Source organism: Perognathus longimembris, chromosome 13, assembly GCF_023159225.1.
Source record: "Perognathus longimembris pacificus isolate PPM17 chromosome 13, ASM2315922v1, whole genome shotgun sequence".
NCBI lineage: Eukaryota > Metazoa > Chordata > Mammalia > Rodentia > Heteromyidae > Perognathus > Perognathus longimembris.
The window spans coordinates 59,665,894-59,682,020 of record NC_063173.1 but is presented as its reverse complement, the minus strand read 5'-3'; the positions used below and the strand labels follow the sequence as shown (position 1 = coordinate 59,682,020).

The 16,127-nt window shown below is 58.3% G+C and overlaps 2 protein-coding genes across 3 annotated transcripts in view; one reads left to right on the top strand and one right to left on the bottom strand.

The window, feature by feature from the left end:
• The window catches only part of Rad9a (RAD9 checkpoint clamp component A), a 22,453-nt gene extending 11,948 nt beyond the window's left edge, over positions 1–10,505 (bottom strand). The window contains exon 1 of the mRNA XM_048359724.1: positions 10,463–10,505. The gene's annotated coding sequence lies outside the window, so the exon portion shown is untranslated. The remainder of the gene's footprint in view (positions 1–10,462) is intronic.
• Positions 6,973–16,127, top strand: Clcf1 (cardiotrophin like cytokine factor 1). 2 transcript variants are annotated; one of them, XM_048359742.1, is made up of 3 exons: positions 6,973–7,127; positions 12,663–12,829; positions 14,623–16,127. In XM_048359742.1, the coding sequence occupies exons 1-3, from the start codon at positions 7,112–7,114 to the stop codon at positions 15,115–15,117; spliced, it is 678 nt and encodes a 225-aa protein (XP_048215699.1). In that variant the 5' UTR covers positions 6,973–7,111; the 3' UTR covers positions 15,118–16,127. The 2 variants fall into 2 exon arrangements, with proteins under 2 accessions (XP_048215699.1, XP_048215700.1); XM_048359743.1 differs by lacking the exon at positions 6,973–7,127 and adding an exon at positions 7,785–7,808.

Here is a 16,127-nt window from a genome sequence, read left to right as displayed (position 1 = left end):
GCAGCTACGATAGCACCTGCCTTGGGAGGACTGTGTGAGATTGTCTGTGTGAACTATGGAAGGACTCCCTTGCAATGCCAGGCAGTTAACAAGTGCTCAGTAAAGAACAGCTGCCTCCTACCAGGTAGGGAGAGCAGCTCTCTTGGGTCTTGAATCTGGGCAACTTGCAAAGGTGTTTCATTTCATTGTCTCACTTGAAATGCACTACAGCCACAGGAAACTCATGAGGTCCGTGATAGAGCAGGGCTCTGGTGTGTGTGTGTGTGTGTGTGTGTGTGTGTGTGTGTGTGTGTGTGTGTGTCAGTGTGCCAGGTATCAAACTCAGGCCCTGACATATGCTCATTAAGTGCTGCATCCTAGCCCTATCTGGGCTCTCTGATAGCAGAATACTCAGCTATCTTTCCAGAATTCCCTGTGAACTGCATGCAGGTGGAAGGGAACTGCTCCAGGTGCCCTAGCCTGCCCTGAGCCTCTTAGTTGGCTACTCAGATCTCTGGTGGGTACTGAAGTCACCTTGCCCTCCGCCCCTCATCCCTTAAGCCCCTGGCAGACAGGGCTCTCTCCAGATCCACACTGGTCAGTGAGGCATGTATAGTGAGCCCTTCAGGAAGGTTTTAGGTGACTGAACCAGCTCCTCCCTTGCTCCCTACCCATTCTAGGCCAGTGTGGCCCTCTTCTATTTGCCATGAAAATTCTCCCTACCCCTTCCACCCCTACAGCCTTTCATATGCCTTCTTAAGTTGCTATTTCATTTTACAGTGCTTGAAGTCAGCTTCTTAAACTGAAATGCATGCAGATTTCCCCCTGGGGACCACAAAAGGTGCTGTTCTATCCGTATGGTCCCTGGCATGTAGACAGAGCGAGGGGGCAGTGACTCAAGATCACACAGCTAGGAAAGGGGCAGCTTCCCTTGCTATCACCAAGCCTCCCCCCCCCCCCCCGACCCCGCAGTGAGGCATCCCATCCCTGAGGAAGGGCACCAGGGAAAGGAGATACTTCTAACTCTGGCTAAGACAAGGGACAGCCAGGGGAAAGCTCCGAGGTGAAGAGGAAGGATGGCATAGAGGGAGGGAGGAGAGGACGGGAGGAGCCGGCAGTGACTCAGCGGGCAGGATAAGGATCTCCCAGCCCAGGGAGAGGTAACCCCACTCCTCTGCCAGGGGAGACGGAGTCACAGAGCCTGCGGCATGGGTTGGCCAGGGCAATGGAACATCCTGGGAGAATGGCGGGGAGAGCTCCTGGCAGGCAAGGGAGGAGTCTGCCACCTGGGGGTATCCCTTCCGCCCCTGCCCTCTTCACACGCCCAGATACCCTGGAGATGGAGAGCCCTGGTGGGGCGGAGGAGAGGCCGCAGCAGGACCTTCCCGTGGTTCAGGGAGGAAGAAGAGGTAGGCGGGTGGGGTGGGGGAGCCAGGGCAGGGCAGAGCGGTTGTTAAGGTGAGAGGAGCCCTCTGCCCCTGGGGTTTCCGCTGACATCAGGGTGAGGCAGGGCCCTCTGGGTTCCTGCACATTGAAGGGAAAGGGAAAGTGCCTGTGTTGCGGCCTCCCTGCCTTCCCTTCCTGCGCTCAGCCCCTGCTCTCCACGTGAACACCAAAAGACGGTCGCAGAATCCCGGGGGACATCCTGGGCGAGGCGGCTGAACAAGCCGACCTGGAGCCTCGTTTGTGGGCCCTCAGAAAGCAGGAGGAGACCTTTGCTTGGTGCTTCTATTGGTGGGTGGCCCCCCAACTCCCAGTTGAATCCTCATTGCCAGGTCCCAAACTCCCTGCTAGTGGGATCCTGAGCCCTCCTGTGCTCTTGGGGTCTGGCCTCTCACTGACACAGGGGGTACCTGGCCTAGCTAACAGAAGCAGCTTTCATCAGTGGTGGAGGGGGTCTGGAGAGCCCAGGCCTCCCTCTGCTGGCAGCTTGGACTCTCTGGGTTCCAAGGAACAGCCTGGTGCCCTGAAGGACCAGCTGTGACCATAACCACAAGCCTCATAGCCAGGGAGCACTCAGCAAAGTAGCCTATGTTGAAGCCAGCTCTCAGACCCAGCCCCTTCTTGTTTGAGTCCTCTCATGGCACCCCAGACTGACACCTGTGTAGTCTAAAGTACATGTTGCACAAAGAAAAGGGGCAGGGGAGGACATCACTGGAGTCAGACATTGCTGGGTTCTGTCCTGGTTCTGTCCCTCACAGCCCTGTGAGGGCTGATAGGAGGTAGTAATGTGGTTTCTCACATTAAAAAAAAAAAGGTTCTGGCAAAGATGAGACAAAGTGGGACCTGGACAGCTTCAGCACCGGGCTCAGCACTTAAGCTTTGGTCAGCATTTAGATGAAGCAAAACGAATGAGAAATGCCAGTATGGAAGCAAGCCAGGAGTTCCTGCCTTTCCTGCCTCCACCCCTCTACCCTATGGCTCCTCAAAGTTCCTCTCTGTGTCCTCAGTATCTGGCTTAGAGGAGGCATTCTGGAAGTATCTGGTAGACAGATGAATTAGAGAAAGTCACTACTCACCTCTGCAGACTGCCCATCCCTGCCCTGATCACCTGTTAGAAGGTGGCCTAGCTATAACTTCCCTAATAACCTCCCCCTGAGGTAGGGCCTCCTCACTGTCAGTTTCATGGCTGTGTAGAGCCTGATTTTTATTTTTATTTTGCCAGTCTTGGGACTGGGCACTCTCCCTGAGCTTCTTTTTGTTCAAGGCTAGCTCTCTACCAGTTGAGCCACAGTGCCACTTCTGGCCTTTTCTGTTTATGTGGTACTGAGGAATTGAACCCAGGGCTTCATGCATGCTAGGCAAGCACTCTACCACTAAGCCACATTCCTAGCCCAGGCCTGATGTTTTAGGGACACCTGGAAAGCTTTCTCTGGGGATGCCAGTTATTCAGGAAAGGAAGGAAGGAGGGAGGAGTGGGAACCCAGCCAATCCCTGAGTGAATACTGTCTCACCCCTATTCTTGGAGGAAGGCTTGGTCATCACCTAGTGCCAAATCTGTCACACACACACACACACACACACACACACACACACACACACACACCCCTTTGGCCTGACCTGCCATCTACCTGTGGCCTGCAGTCTGGAAGGCCAGAGGCAATAGCAAACCAATGTCCTTTTGCCAGCTTACTGGGTACTGCCACCATCCTGTGGACAGAGGGCAGAGATGGCCATACCCACTTCCACAGAGAGGCAGAGCCTTGTTTCCACACTGGCCAGGTGGAAGCTAGGTATCTTGACTCCCAGAACTTGCTCTCTGCCCAGGGAGAGAATTATGTGGTGGTTCTCAGTAAACTCTCTGTTCTCAGCCCATATGTCCACCTGGAAATACCAGCCTTCTTGATCCTAAAGAGACCCACTACCACCTGTGACTGCCTATAATATTTAATGTGTGTCCCAAGACTAGGAACGTGTGTGTGTGTGTGTGTGTGTGTGTGTGTGTGTGTGTGTGTGTGCTGGTACTAGAGCTTGAACTCAGGGCCTAAAGCTCCTTTGCTCAAGGCTAGCACTCTACCATCTGAACTACACTTCCACTTCCAGCCTTTCTGTGGTTAATTGGAGATGAGTTTCACAGACTTTCCTTGCCCAGGCTGGTTTAGAACCTTGCTCCACAGATCTCAGCCTCCTCAGTAGCTAGAATTACAGGCATGAGCCACCAGCCCCTAGCCAAGACTGTAATTCTTAAAAGCTGAGCTAGGAGCTGGGAATGTGGCTTAGCGGTAGAGCGCTTGCCTGGCATGCACGAAGCCCTGGGTTGGATTCCTAGCACCACATACACAGAAAAAGCCAGAAGTGGCGCTGTGGCTCAAGAGGTAGAGTGCTAGCCTTGAGCAAAAAGGAACCAGCTTAGGCTCTAGGTCCAAGCCTCAGATTCTTCTTATCCTGGCGTTTATGGGACCTAACACTCAGCAGGCTGAAGAAGCATGGCTCTGTGTCCTACTAGATCCAAGGGACATTCTATCTTCCGGAGGGTGCTCATCTGGAGCTGAGGCATGTCCCCTCCAACCTCTGCCCTCCCCTCCCCCACAGTCCCAGGTTGCTAGAGCTGGAAGGATCCTGACAAGTTTATTTGAGAGCCACCAAGGGGGAAGGAGAGTCCAGAAGCTTTCCCAGTCCTTCCACTAGAAATCAAAGAACAGTGACCTATCTACTTTGTCCCACAAAGGGGACCCTGAAGAAGCCCTGAAGGGGCCCTCCTGCTCCTCTCTTTTCCCCTTCTCTCCCCAATTCTAGCAGCCCACCTCCATTGAAGAGTTGGCAGAGTGCGGCACAGTTTTTATTCCAGCCCCCACCCCATCCCAACTGGCAGCTTCTAGCCTGCTGCCTTTGCCCAGACATGGCAGAGGGGCACTAGCTGCTTGGAGATGGAGTTGATTTTCCCTTTGGCAGTGTGGAAGAGGGGGAGGGGAGAAGCCTGGCCCCTACTGGGTGAGGGGAGAGGGCAGGGAGGCAAGTACAGGCAAGGAACCCAAGGAAAATGCCACTTTCTCAGCTTATGGGGTCACTACACTAAGGATCAAAGACAAACTGGGGGCCCCAGAGACTGTGTAAAGCTGATTGTCCTGCCCCACCTGGCTTGGATTGGTTGGGAGCCCCAGACCTCCATTTCTGCAAAGGCAAGCTTTGGAAATTCCCCAAGTGGACCTGTGCTATGGCAGGGTGGGGCAGAGTGCCACAGGAGCTACTCCCAAACTCTACTGCAGAATCCACTCCTCTTCCTCACAGGTCTCCCCGCCTCTCCTTCAGCTCCAACCTCCTCTCTCACTCATCTGCCTCATTGCGTCCCCCTTTCCCTTCCTTTTCTTTCTCTTCCCCTTCTTCCTTTCTCCCTCCTCTTCCTTCAGTCCCCCTTTTTCAGCGCCCCTCCCCTTTCTCTCCCAGCCCCCTCCTCTCTCTGCACTGGGGCTGCTTTCCCCCTGACTCAGCAAGGTGCTTTATAAGGTGCTGAGGGGCTCAGCCAAATCCAAACCACATTGTCTGTGCAGCCTCTCCATCAGAAGCAAGCCCTCCCCTCCTGCTCCCTTCTCTTCCTGGCTCCCTTTCTTAGAGAGGGGTAGATGCCAGGGGGACCTCTTGGCAGACTCAGTGGCCAGTCGCTCATGGGCATCTGCCTTCTTGACCTTAGCATGAGTATCACCACACTTGGGTTCACTGGCTAACTATGTCACTGGAGCTTTAGAATCCTGGGTGGGGGGTGGGGGTGGGGGAGGGGACCCTGAGCACTTTTCACAAGGACCCCTCCAAGGCACTTTCCAACTTTTCATCAGTGCTGCCACTGATGCTCCAGAGCCCCCGCCCCCACCCCAGGCCAGCTCTCCATTCCCAGCTTTTTTCAGGGAGGAGAGAGAGAAAAGAGAAGAGAAAAGGGAGAGGGACAGGGAGAGAGAGAGAGAGAGAGAGAGAGAGAGAGAGAGAGAGAGAGAGAGAGAGAGAGAGAGAGAGAACACAGAGAAGGGGGGAAACAACCCAACAACAAAGTCTGTCCCACTCCAGTGAGGTAATTGAAAACAAACTTCTTCCCCACCCCCCCACCCCCCCACCTCACTTCTCCAGCGCAGAAACGGGAAGAGCTGCCCTGGGAACCCGGCACTGGCCATGACCACGATGCCTGCTCTGACCCCAGGCGGGAGGGTGTAGCAGACTGGCAGAGTGCCCTCCTTCCCCACCCCAGGGGCACCGGCCGCGGTGAGGGAAAGAAGAATCTCATGCTACTCCAGAGAAAAGCATCACCTTCCAGGTCTAGCCACTACGGGCCTCTCTCTCTTTGAAGCAACAGATCAACAAAGCAATTTACTAGTTGGTGATTTAATTCGTGGCAGGCTGTAGAGTACCCAAGACTGTGGACCAAATGATTGTCCCCCAAGAAAAATCACATGGTGGGGCTGTCTACAAGCCCCAGAGGACAGCTGTGAACTCCGAGCGCTCTCCCTGGCAGCTCCTTGGAAAGGGAGGAAGGGGAGGAGGAGAGACCCTCCAGGGAGGGTCTAGGCTTATGGGTCCCTTACGTCTCCAGCCCCAGCAAGTCCCAACCCAGGCCTGAGGGGGAGGAAGGAGAGAGCACACGCACTGCCAAAACCACCCCTACCTCACTACCAGAAACACCAACAACCCCAAACCCCAAAGGAAAGAAGATGCCAGATGGGGAAGCATTTCACAAACGGGACGCTCCTCGGTCCACGGCCTTGAATGTGCGCATTCCCGCTGAGTCACCGAAGCCTCTGGTGTTGAAACTGGTCCGGTGCCTTGTGCTGATTAATGAATTACAAATCCCCCACCCATGGGCACTCTCCCTGGCCACCGAGAAGAAGAATGAAGAACCTTGTGAACTGGAGGGAGAAGCCGGGCAGTGGGCCCTGGTGCCCCCTTCCTCCCCCCGCAGGGGGCATTGTGAGCTGGTTAGTCACCTGCCCCTGCCCCGGCGCCTCACTTAGCTCTAGCTTTTGGAAATGGGACAAGTGGCGGGACAATAGGCAAGGGGGGCGGTCAGCCCAGACAAAGGGCAGCAGGAAAAACACCATCACTTGCTTGGAGGCCAGCTCGCTGGCATTTGAGAGAATGTGTCATTGCATTTACTCGAGGGGGGAGGGGGAGGGGGAGGGATGGTTAGACGTGAGGAGGCAGAGGTAGGGTGGGCACAGGGACCCCGGGCCGGGCAGGGGACGGGGAGGCAGGCATCCCCTGACCGACCCGGAGCCAGAAGCCCACTTCAAGGCCAGCTCCCTCTCCCGGCTCTCCCTCCCGGAGTCGGGAGACGGGACTGATGCCCTCCCTGCCCCCTCCCCCAGGAGGCCCGGGGTGGTACTGTCCCAGCCTCGCCTCACCTCACCCCCCCCCTCAGTGCTGTGGGAGGGAAAGGAGCCCCAGAAGCCCTCCCTTCCCTCCTCCCCCCTCCTCCCCCCACCCCGGGGAGGGCTGCTACAATTTGTGGTTACAGCTTTACACGTCAGAAAAAAAAAAGTTTGCAGAATGTCCCACACCGAAAAAAAAAAATCCGAAACCGAGCGAAAAAAACCTGCGAGTGGGCCTGGCGGATGGGATTATTAAAGCTTCGCCGGAGCCGCGGCTCGCCCTCCCACTCCGCCAGCCTCCGGGAGAGGAGCCGCGCCCGGCCGGCCCGGCCCCCAGCCCCATGGACCTCCGAGCAGGTAGGAGCTCGGCGTCCCAGGCCCCGGCCCCCGCCCCCGCCCGGCCGCCGCGAGATCCGGTTCCCGTCCTCCCCCCTCCCCGGAGCCCCACGCCGGGGCCCGGCCGGGGAGCAGGGCTCGGGCCGGGGGGAGGCACGGCTGGGCGCCCTCGAGAGGGGCCGGGCGGGGACGCGGCATTCCTGGAGTCCGCTTGGCGGGACCGGGCGGTGGCGGGGAGCGCGACGGGGACCCGGGACGACCCGCGGACCTGGGAGGCGGCCACCTGGAGCCCCGGCGAGGCGGGTCCCGGGGAGCCCGCGGACCGAGCCCGGCGCAGAAGCTGGGGCGAGCGAGTCCGAGCGGGGAGCGAGGCTGCGGGGGGGAGACGCGGCGCGGCGCGGCGCGGGGCGGGGAGGAGGGGGCCGGGAGAGGAAGCGGGCGGGCGGGAGAGCCGAGGGGAGCCCGCGGCCGTGCGGCGGGAGGCAGCGGAGGCCGACACCTCGGGCCGCGCCGCGCCGCGCTCGCTCCCCGGCCCGCGGGGAGGGCGAGGGGAGCGGAGGGGAGACGGGAGGAGGACCGAGGGCAGCGCGAGCCGGGCTGGGCCGGGCCGGGCGGGCCGGGCCGGGCCGCGAGACTCGCCGCGTCTGGCCGCGCGCCGCTGCCGGACCCTCCGCGGTGCCCACGGCCCGGAGCCGGCGGCAGGTAGGGACGGGCACCGGGGTGGCCGGCGGCCGCGAGCCTCTGTCCCCCGGCGGCCTGGGAATGATTACTGCGGGGGGGGGCGGCGAGGGGGGCGCCGGACGCGGCAGGAAAAAGTCCGTCACCGGCCGGGGAGCGGCGGGAGCTGCGGGGAGCGGCGGGAGCGACTGCTCGGCCTGAAGCGTGCCGGAGGGCGGGCAGGGCAGGGAGTTGACGCGCGGGAACGGCAGTGGCCGGCCGGGCCGAGCCCGGGAGCCCGGGAGCCCGGCGCCCGGACCCCGCCCCCGCCCCCGCCGCCGGGAAGGGAGCGACCGGGCGGGAGCGGGCGGGGGGCGGGGCGGGGGGCGTCGGGGCCACACAAGGGGAAGGCGCCACCGCCACCCGGAGGGTCCGGGAGCCAGAGGTCACCGCCGAGGAGGGCGGGCGGCGACCCGCCACCGCGGGCACCATTCCCGGGCCGAGCCCCTCAAGCAAACCCCAGGTCTGCGCGCGCGGCCTCGCCAGAGCCCCTCATCCCCGGGCGCCCTCCCTTCGTCTCCGGCAACTCCCCGCGGGGCCCCAGGACCTCCCCACGGACCCTCGAGTCCTCCCGAGCTCAGGAGAGAAAGGAGAGGCCGGGGGCAGGGCAGGGCTCCCTGAGCCCTGGGGAGAGGCCAGGGGTCGGGAGCCGGGAGGTTGACCCGGGACACCCCTGGCTTTCACTGCCCCGGACAGACCTCTGCTTCGGCTCTAGGCAGGAGATTCCCCGTCCTCCCTCGCCAGCTTGGACACACTGGCTGCCCTGGGGACAGATAGAGGTGGCAGCAACTGTCCGTGGGCAGCCCCAGAGTGTCTGCAACCGAGCAGAGTCGTGGTTTCTTCCCCAGTCCGTCCCATCCACACTCCTGCAGGCCACCCCTGCACACGGCTTCTGATTCCTGACACTTCACATTCCTCCCCACAGTCCCACCTGCCTGCTCACACCCGGGCTCCCTCACTCGCCAGCCCCTCCCACACCCTCTTGCACACTCTTGAGAGCAACACCCTTTCCTGATCACTCTCACACTGCCCTGAACTCTTTCCTTCCCTGCTCTTCCCTGCCTCTGGCTCCTGGGCTTGCTCGGCCTGGGGAAAGCCCGCTCTCGGGAGCACGTAGCACACCCAGGGCCCTCTTGTGGCACAGTCAGGCATCCTCGCCCTCTGTGGAAGCCCAACTCCTCGACTGACTTCACCAGGCAGGAGCTGCTCTGCTGGATGCTTCTTGCCCTCTGTCTGCTTCTCTTTCTGACACTTCTGGGCTGGGAGAGGCGGGCAGGGAGAGGAGAGAGGAGATAGAGATGCAGCCCTCGGGTTTCAGCAGGGGTGACCTTCAGCATGTTGACTGCGACCTTCTCATGCACCACCACTGTTATCAGGTGGGTTCTTGAGGCAAAGCTAGGTCTCTTGACTTACAGGTCCTTGTGTCCCCATTCATCCCACCACTTCTTAGCAGTCCAAGAGAAAGAGAACTGAGCAGAAAGGAGAGGGAGAAGAGAGGGCAGGAAGCCCAAAAGGATGGAGAAAGCTGGGTTTCTGTGGGCCTTTCCCTGGGCAGGCAGATCAGAAGGGACCCACAGTGCCACTCCTGGACCTCATACCACTGTACACACCCAGCTCTCAGGCCACCCCCAGTCACTTCACCTCAACAGACTCCTCCAGGGTCGCTCGGATGCTGGCCCCTGGTCTGGACTGAGGGCAGAGCCTCTCCTCCATTCCCACATTTAGCATAGCCTGCGACCACTTCTGAACTTCTCAGTGCCTCCCTGGCCCCAGCATTTAGAGCTTACAGCGCTCAGTCTCCAGGCCCAGGTGCAGAGTGTCTACCCCAGCCACCCTAGACATTTGCACAACTGAGCCTCCAGCCTCACCAACCGGGGTCAGACTGTGGGATAGGCTAGGAGCTGAGGGGCAGCTGGCTGAAGACACAGACGCGGGCGTGCCTGCCTATGCACTGTGTCAGGGTGGCCCTGTGATTGCATGGGCTAAGACTGTGTGTGTTCATGAGGGGGGCCTTGGTTCCCAGGGCCCAGGGATCTGGATGGAATTAGGGGCTGGCCGGGTGGGGGCCAGGATGGGGGGGGGCTGCAGCAGGAAACGTGAGCTGCACTCATTAGCTCCTCACGTGCTCAGCCGGATTTATAAACACAAGGAGAAGACGGGATGTAAACAATCAGTGGGCAGCAGCCAGAGGCAGAGCTGGGGCCCCTTGGGCTGGGGGCCAGGGCTGGGGGAGGGGCCTGGGACACTGCCCGATAGCAAGGTCCACCTGCACACCATGAGCTGGAGAGGAGGGTGGTTGAGGGCTCCAGGAGGCCCAACACGCACTTCTACCTAGGGACATGGGAACCCAAGCTGCACTAGGCTTCTGTGTTGATACAGAATTCAGGTGTTCTCTGCCTAGGCACTTCCAGCTTTGCTGCTTAAGATATGGCATACCCTGCCCAGTACATATTCCCTGTAATGGAGGGCAGAGCGCTGTCCTTCTGTCCTTTCACCTGCGCTCCCTCCTTTCCTGGCCTCTTCTTTCTCTGATTCCTGAGACGCCTTCCCTCTTTCAGCTTCTTCCCAGGACTGGTCAGTCACTCCTTCTGCTCTCCTCTGCCCACCCCCCAGCTCCCAGCCTGCAGTGACACAGTTACCTCAGAACTGAAATATTCCTGGAAACACCGGCCTCGGCCTCGTCTGGTTAATTTCATGAGCCGTTTTTCTGCCCAGATGACTTAGCTCTTGTTTATCCAAAGGCTTCTCCCGCTGCTGTCCTTGTGTAGGGATCTGGTCCCCCAGGGAAGTCCCCCAGGGCCCAGGAGGGGAGGGAGAACAGGCCCAGGGTTGGGCTCCTGACCATACCTCCTGCCTTGGGACAACTAAGGCTGGGTGGGGCAAAGAGGCCAGCCAAGCCCCTAATTCCTGCTTCAGCAGGACCTTGGCATTACCATTAACTTCCAGCAAGACCAAACTCCATCAGGAAAGCTACTTCAAGGCTGAGGGTGAGGGCACTGCTCCCTTCAGAAAGCTCCTAGTCTCCAAAACTAACCCTGCAAGACATGGGGGGAAGGAAGAAGTCAAGCCAGATTCAGATCAGCAGGCTGAAGACAGCCTAGGGTTTTGTACAGAGGAGGAGGACCTGGAGTTGTCTTAGGATGTGAAGAGCAGGGAATGGCAAGGAACAGAACACCAGGCGACATGTAGGGAGGGAAGACTGAAGAAGGGACATTTGGAAGGGTAGTGCAGGCTGAAAATAGGGAGAGGGAAGTGAAGTCTGTTCTCTCAGGGAACAGCTATGTGCCTGGCTGCTTTGTCCTAAATCTCTCTCTCTCTCTCTCTCTCTCCTCTCTCTCTCTCTCTCTCTCTCACACACACACACACACACACATTCTCTCTAACTGAGAGCCCTTCACTCCAGAGGACAGAGCTCCTGTGGCAGGTGGTGCTCGCATCCCCACACCCCACTAGTAAACCGGCCAGCAGGCATCTGCTAGCCCACGCCGCGTGAGCGAGCCCCGGTGGGTGTTCCTGCCTGTGCTCTATGAGGGACATTTTGCACTGTCCTGGGCAGTAGCCCTCTCTAAAACCCCAAAGACCAAGCATTGTAACAAGCTCTAAAACTAATCTCATCTTCATTCTTTTTAAACTCCAAATTTAATCCTCACTCTTAAGTACAAATCATTAAACCTATCCAACTGGTTTCTATCTAAGAAACATGTCATTATAGAAAAATTAGGAAGTAGAAAATATAAACTAGAGGGAAAACAACCACTTGACCTCATACCTATCCAAGCTTGAAACCCAAACTAGCCCTACTCTGTGACATGCCAAGCAGTATCCGATCTGATATTTAAATCAATAAATTTATAAACCTGTCTAAACCTAACCAAATCCCCCTGCTGGACTCAAACTTCAACCAAATCCCAAGTCTAAACTAATCTGAAATATTAAAAATAGCCTAGTCCTCAAACCTAAGCTAGCCCAATGTAGGTGTATCCCTTTCCTATCCTCACCCAAATATGCACTGAATCTTGACCTTGGACAACATCTAAAAGCTGAGAAAACCATGTTTCTAAAGTATCCCTGGTCCTCATAGCCTCTGGATCACTGGTGCACTGGGGCTTGCAAGCACTCCAACATCTTCATGTCTTCAGCTAAACAAACACCCAGCTCAACAGTACTTGCCTGTCCCTTGGTGCCCTCCCTCCAATCCCCAGATAAGAATAGTGCAGACCTCCACATTGCTACCAGTGTCTAAGGGGAATGCTAAATCTCCCCCAGGCTTACTACCCACACTTCTACATGCAGGAGCCATAAGCCACAATATGCCCACCGCTCACTCCATAGCTAGCCCGAGCCCTTCAGCTTGACTCCCATGGCTGTGGCATCTCTCCTCACCCTCACTCAGGGTGAGAACTCACAGGGGAGGGAGCCCCTCGGCTCCTTCCAGGCTGCAGTGGGCGTAGAAGACTGGGAGAAGAGGCTGGGTGCCACTGGAACCCCAGCATACTGACCTGGAGTCCCTAGGGCCAGGTACACATACAGATATGCTCACCCATATGCACTGTGGCATGCCTGCCAAAGGCTTGCTCAGCTGACAGATGCACACTCAAACATCTACTGATAGACACATATGCCAAATCTGTGTACACACACACACACACACACACACACACACACACACACACACTCGGGCCAGGAACCATTTCCCTTCCTCCATCCTACCTTCCATCTGGTGTCTCATCCTTACCCCCCTCCCAGCCCAAGGTGGGGACAGACACCTGAGGGGTTGCCAGCTATTTCTCCACTTGAGCCTGGGCCCGCCCTCATATTTCTTGCCCATCCTATCCACAGGGGACTCGTGGGGGATGTTAGCTTGCCTATGCACGGTGCTCTGGCACGTACCTGCAGTGCCAGCTCTCAATCGCACAGGGGACCCAGGGCCTGGCCCCTCCATCCAGAAAACCTATGACCTCACCCGCTACCTGGAACACCAACTCCGCAGCTTGGCGGGGACCTACGTGAGTATCCAGCTTAGTCCGGGCTCTGGGTGAAGGGTTAGCAGGGGCTTTGGTGGAGGGTACCCTAATGGATGATGGGGTGATGAGGGGCCCTTTCGCTCCCAGAAGTCTTCCTATCTCGCCTATCTCCTGCCCTTCCTTCTCAGATGCCCTCCCTCCTCCCCATCCTGGCCCCAGGACTAGGCATGTGGGCAGGCCTCGCACCCGCCTTGGCCCATTGCCCCACTGGCTGCCAGCCCAGCCGCCCGCCTCCCCCTGGGGGCCGGGGAAGTCTCCTCTGTTTACACCGTGTTGTGGTGTCTCTTGCACGGGTGGGGCTGGGTGGGGATGGAGGGGCCCCACCTTCCATGCCTGTGTTCCAGCTCGCCTCTGCCCCCAGACCTGGGGCCCTGTTTCTGTGGACCCGCGGGCCTCCCTCGGTCTGCCTCTCCCATCCTAGCCAGGCCTCCTAGGGGGTTTAGCAGGGAAGGGGCTGCAGAAGGCTCAGGCCAGCAGGGGGCTTAGGGTGTGGAGAGCAGTTATGCCATAAGGATTTAAGGGTGGTCCAGGAGAGAAGGAAAGGGGGGGGGGTCAGAGGCGCTGAGGACCATGGGGAACTGGCCCCCTCTTCCCGTGTTCCTCTTCTATATCCCAGACCCTACTCTGGAGCCAGGGAAGGAAAAGGGAGGAGGTTGGTGGGGGAGCTGGCTCCAGCCCCAGGATACACCGAGGAAATTAGTTTGTCTCTGTGCTTGTCAGCGTGCGCACCTCCCCCTGGGCCCTTGCCTATCCCAGGCCTCGCCCCTCTCCTCTCCCTCCCAGTTACACATCTCCCGCAGCCCCTTCCCTGGGCCCCAGGCCGTTCCCCTGAGGGTTGGCAAGGGTTTTGCCCTCTTCCCTGCAGCACAGTGCCTTTCATACCCTCCCTCCCACCTCCTCCAACTGCCTCAGTTTCTTCCTTGTACAGCCCTGCTTTTAGCAGCAGGACCCTGCCTTGGGGTGCCGGTGAGGTCCCTTCAGTCCCATATCCCTTCAGCTGGGGGACCCAGATGTCAGAGAGGATCTCTGATGCCAACAGGTCCCTCTGCCTTTGACCTCCCCCCCCACCCCTACTGCTGCTCTCTAGGTTCCCTGTATAGAAACCCTTTGCTTGACTCCACTACCCCCTCCAGTTCCCGACCCTTTTTCTCTCCTTGCCTTCCCTGCCAAATTTCTTGAAGGAGTGGTCTACACCCTCTGCCTCCACTTCCTTTCCACCCACTCACTCCTTAACCCCCTGCAATCTGGCTTCCAGGCCATGGCAACGGTTCTCTCCCAGGTCGTCAGGCATCCCCTCCTCGCCAAGCCCTACAGCACACGTTTTCTGCAGCTCACTCTCCTGGCTCTGTTTTGCAGCTGCACTGTGGAGCTCCTTCCACGGCTGCCTTCTTCAGCTCCTCTTCCTCGGCCTCTGCGCTCTCCTGGGCCACTTCTACCTCTCCAGCCTGGCCTCCTGCTCCTCATGGCTCTTCCTCCTCACTGGCCTACTCTGTGGTGAACTGTCCCAAGGCCTGCCACCCAGACGGTTAGCGCATCCTTCCTGAGCGGCTCCCGCCCACCCGTGGTTTTCTCTTTCTGTACCTCTCCACAGGAGAGCTCATCACCCCACTCCTTCATTGTCGCCTCAGTGCAAATAACATCCTTGCTGGAGAAACGCAGGGTGGAGTGGGGGGGTGCCAGGGGACATGAACCATAGAAGCTTGGGGGACAGGTTATCTCCTTGGTGGCAAGCTGACTGCTCTGTCCTCTTGCCCATCACCTTCTCCTTTTCACAGCTGAACTACCTGGGGCCCCCTTTCAATGAGCCTGACTTCAACCCTCCTCGGCTAGGGGCAGAGACTCTGCCCAGGGCCACTGTCAACTTGGAAGTGTGGCGAAGCCTCAATGACAAACTGCGATTGACCCAGAACTATGAGGCCTACAGCCACCTCCTGTGTTACTTGCGTGGCCTCAATCGTCAGGCCGCCACAGCCGAGCTGCGCCGCAGCCTGGCACACTTCTGCACCAGCCTCCAGGGGCTGCTGGGCAGCATTGCAGGGGTCATGGCAGCTCTGGGCTACCCGCTGCCCCAGCCTCTGCCTGGGACTGAGCCCACCTGGGCCCCTGGCCCTGCCCATAGCGACTTCCTCCAGAAGATGGATGACTTCTGGCTGCTGAAGGAGCTGCAGACCTGGCTGTGGCGTTCAGCCAAGGACTTCAACCGGCTTAAGAAGAAGATGCAACCTCCAGCAGCTGCGGTCACCCTGCACCTGGAGGCCCATGGCTTCTGATCTCCGACCTTAATCACACACACACACACACACACACACACACACACACACACACACACGCCCTTCAAGTCTTGCTCCCATTCTGGGGGAGAAGGGAGGAACCTAGATGCCAACACTTGTTGAGCCAGGAGCCAGATGCCAGGAGCTCTGGTCCTCCCTGGTCTTGGATGGCGGGTGGTGCAATCGGCCTCATCCCCTGCCTGGCTCCCAGAGTCCTGTGGGTCTAGAGCACAGGTGCAATGGATGCCATCCTGTTTCCACAGAGGTAGCACCTGAGGGAGTTACCTTAGGTGGCTTGAGTAGGTGCAAAGGCACTCACTGTTGCCTGTTTTCTGCCCACCACCTGCCAGTGCCCACCTAGCCCCCACATAGGGAACTTGGAGAAGCACACCTGGAGGGCAAGGGTGGGGGCCACTGTAGCAGATCTTTGGGGGATGAAGCCCCTTGGCTGTCCCCCTCTCCTTGGATGGGTGTTGCTGCCCTACCCCAATATCTATATGCATCAAGTTCAGGAAACATGGCAACGAGTCTAAACAAGAAGAGATGAAGAATGGAAGGAGTGGGATCTGGACAGGAGGTGGCCTAGAAGCCAGGAGGGTCAGGGAAAGACCAGACCCACAAGTCACCAAGGCAACAAGAGCCATGTTGAGTGAGCATCAGGACCTTGCCTTGAATTTTCTTGCCAGCATCACAGTGCCCCCTCTTCACCCCCATTCCCAAGGTGTCTGTGGTTGCTAGGCTGGGGAGGGCGGCCTCAGCCTGAACTCCAGGGTTGCCTGAACTCCAGGGTTTCCTGAAAGTTTACATTGCAGTAGCATTGTGAGGCGGGGGCAGCTCCCCTAGGCCCTACCCCCAGCCGCACCCACTCATGACTCTTAAGTTTGTTGTATTAATATTTATTTATTTGGAGATGTTATTTATTAGATGATATTTATTGCAGAATTTCTATTCTTGTATTAACAAATAAAATGCTTGCCCCAGAACTCAGTCTACTTAGCTGGCCTAAGCCT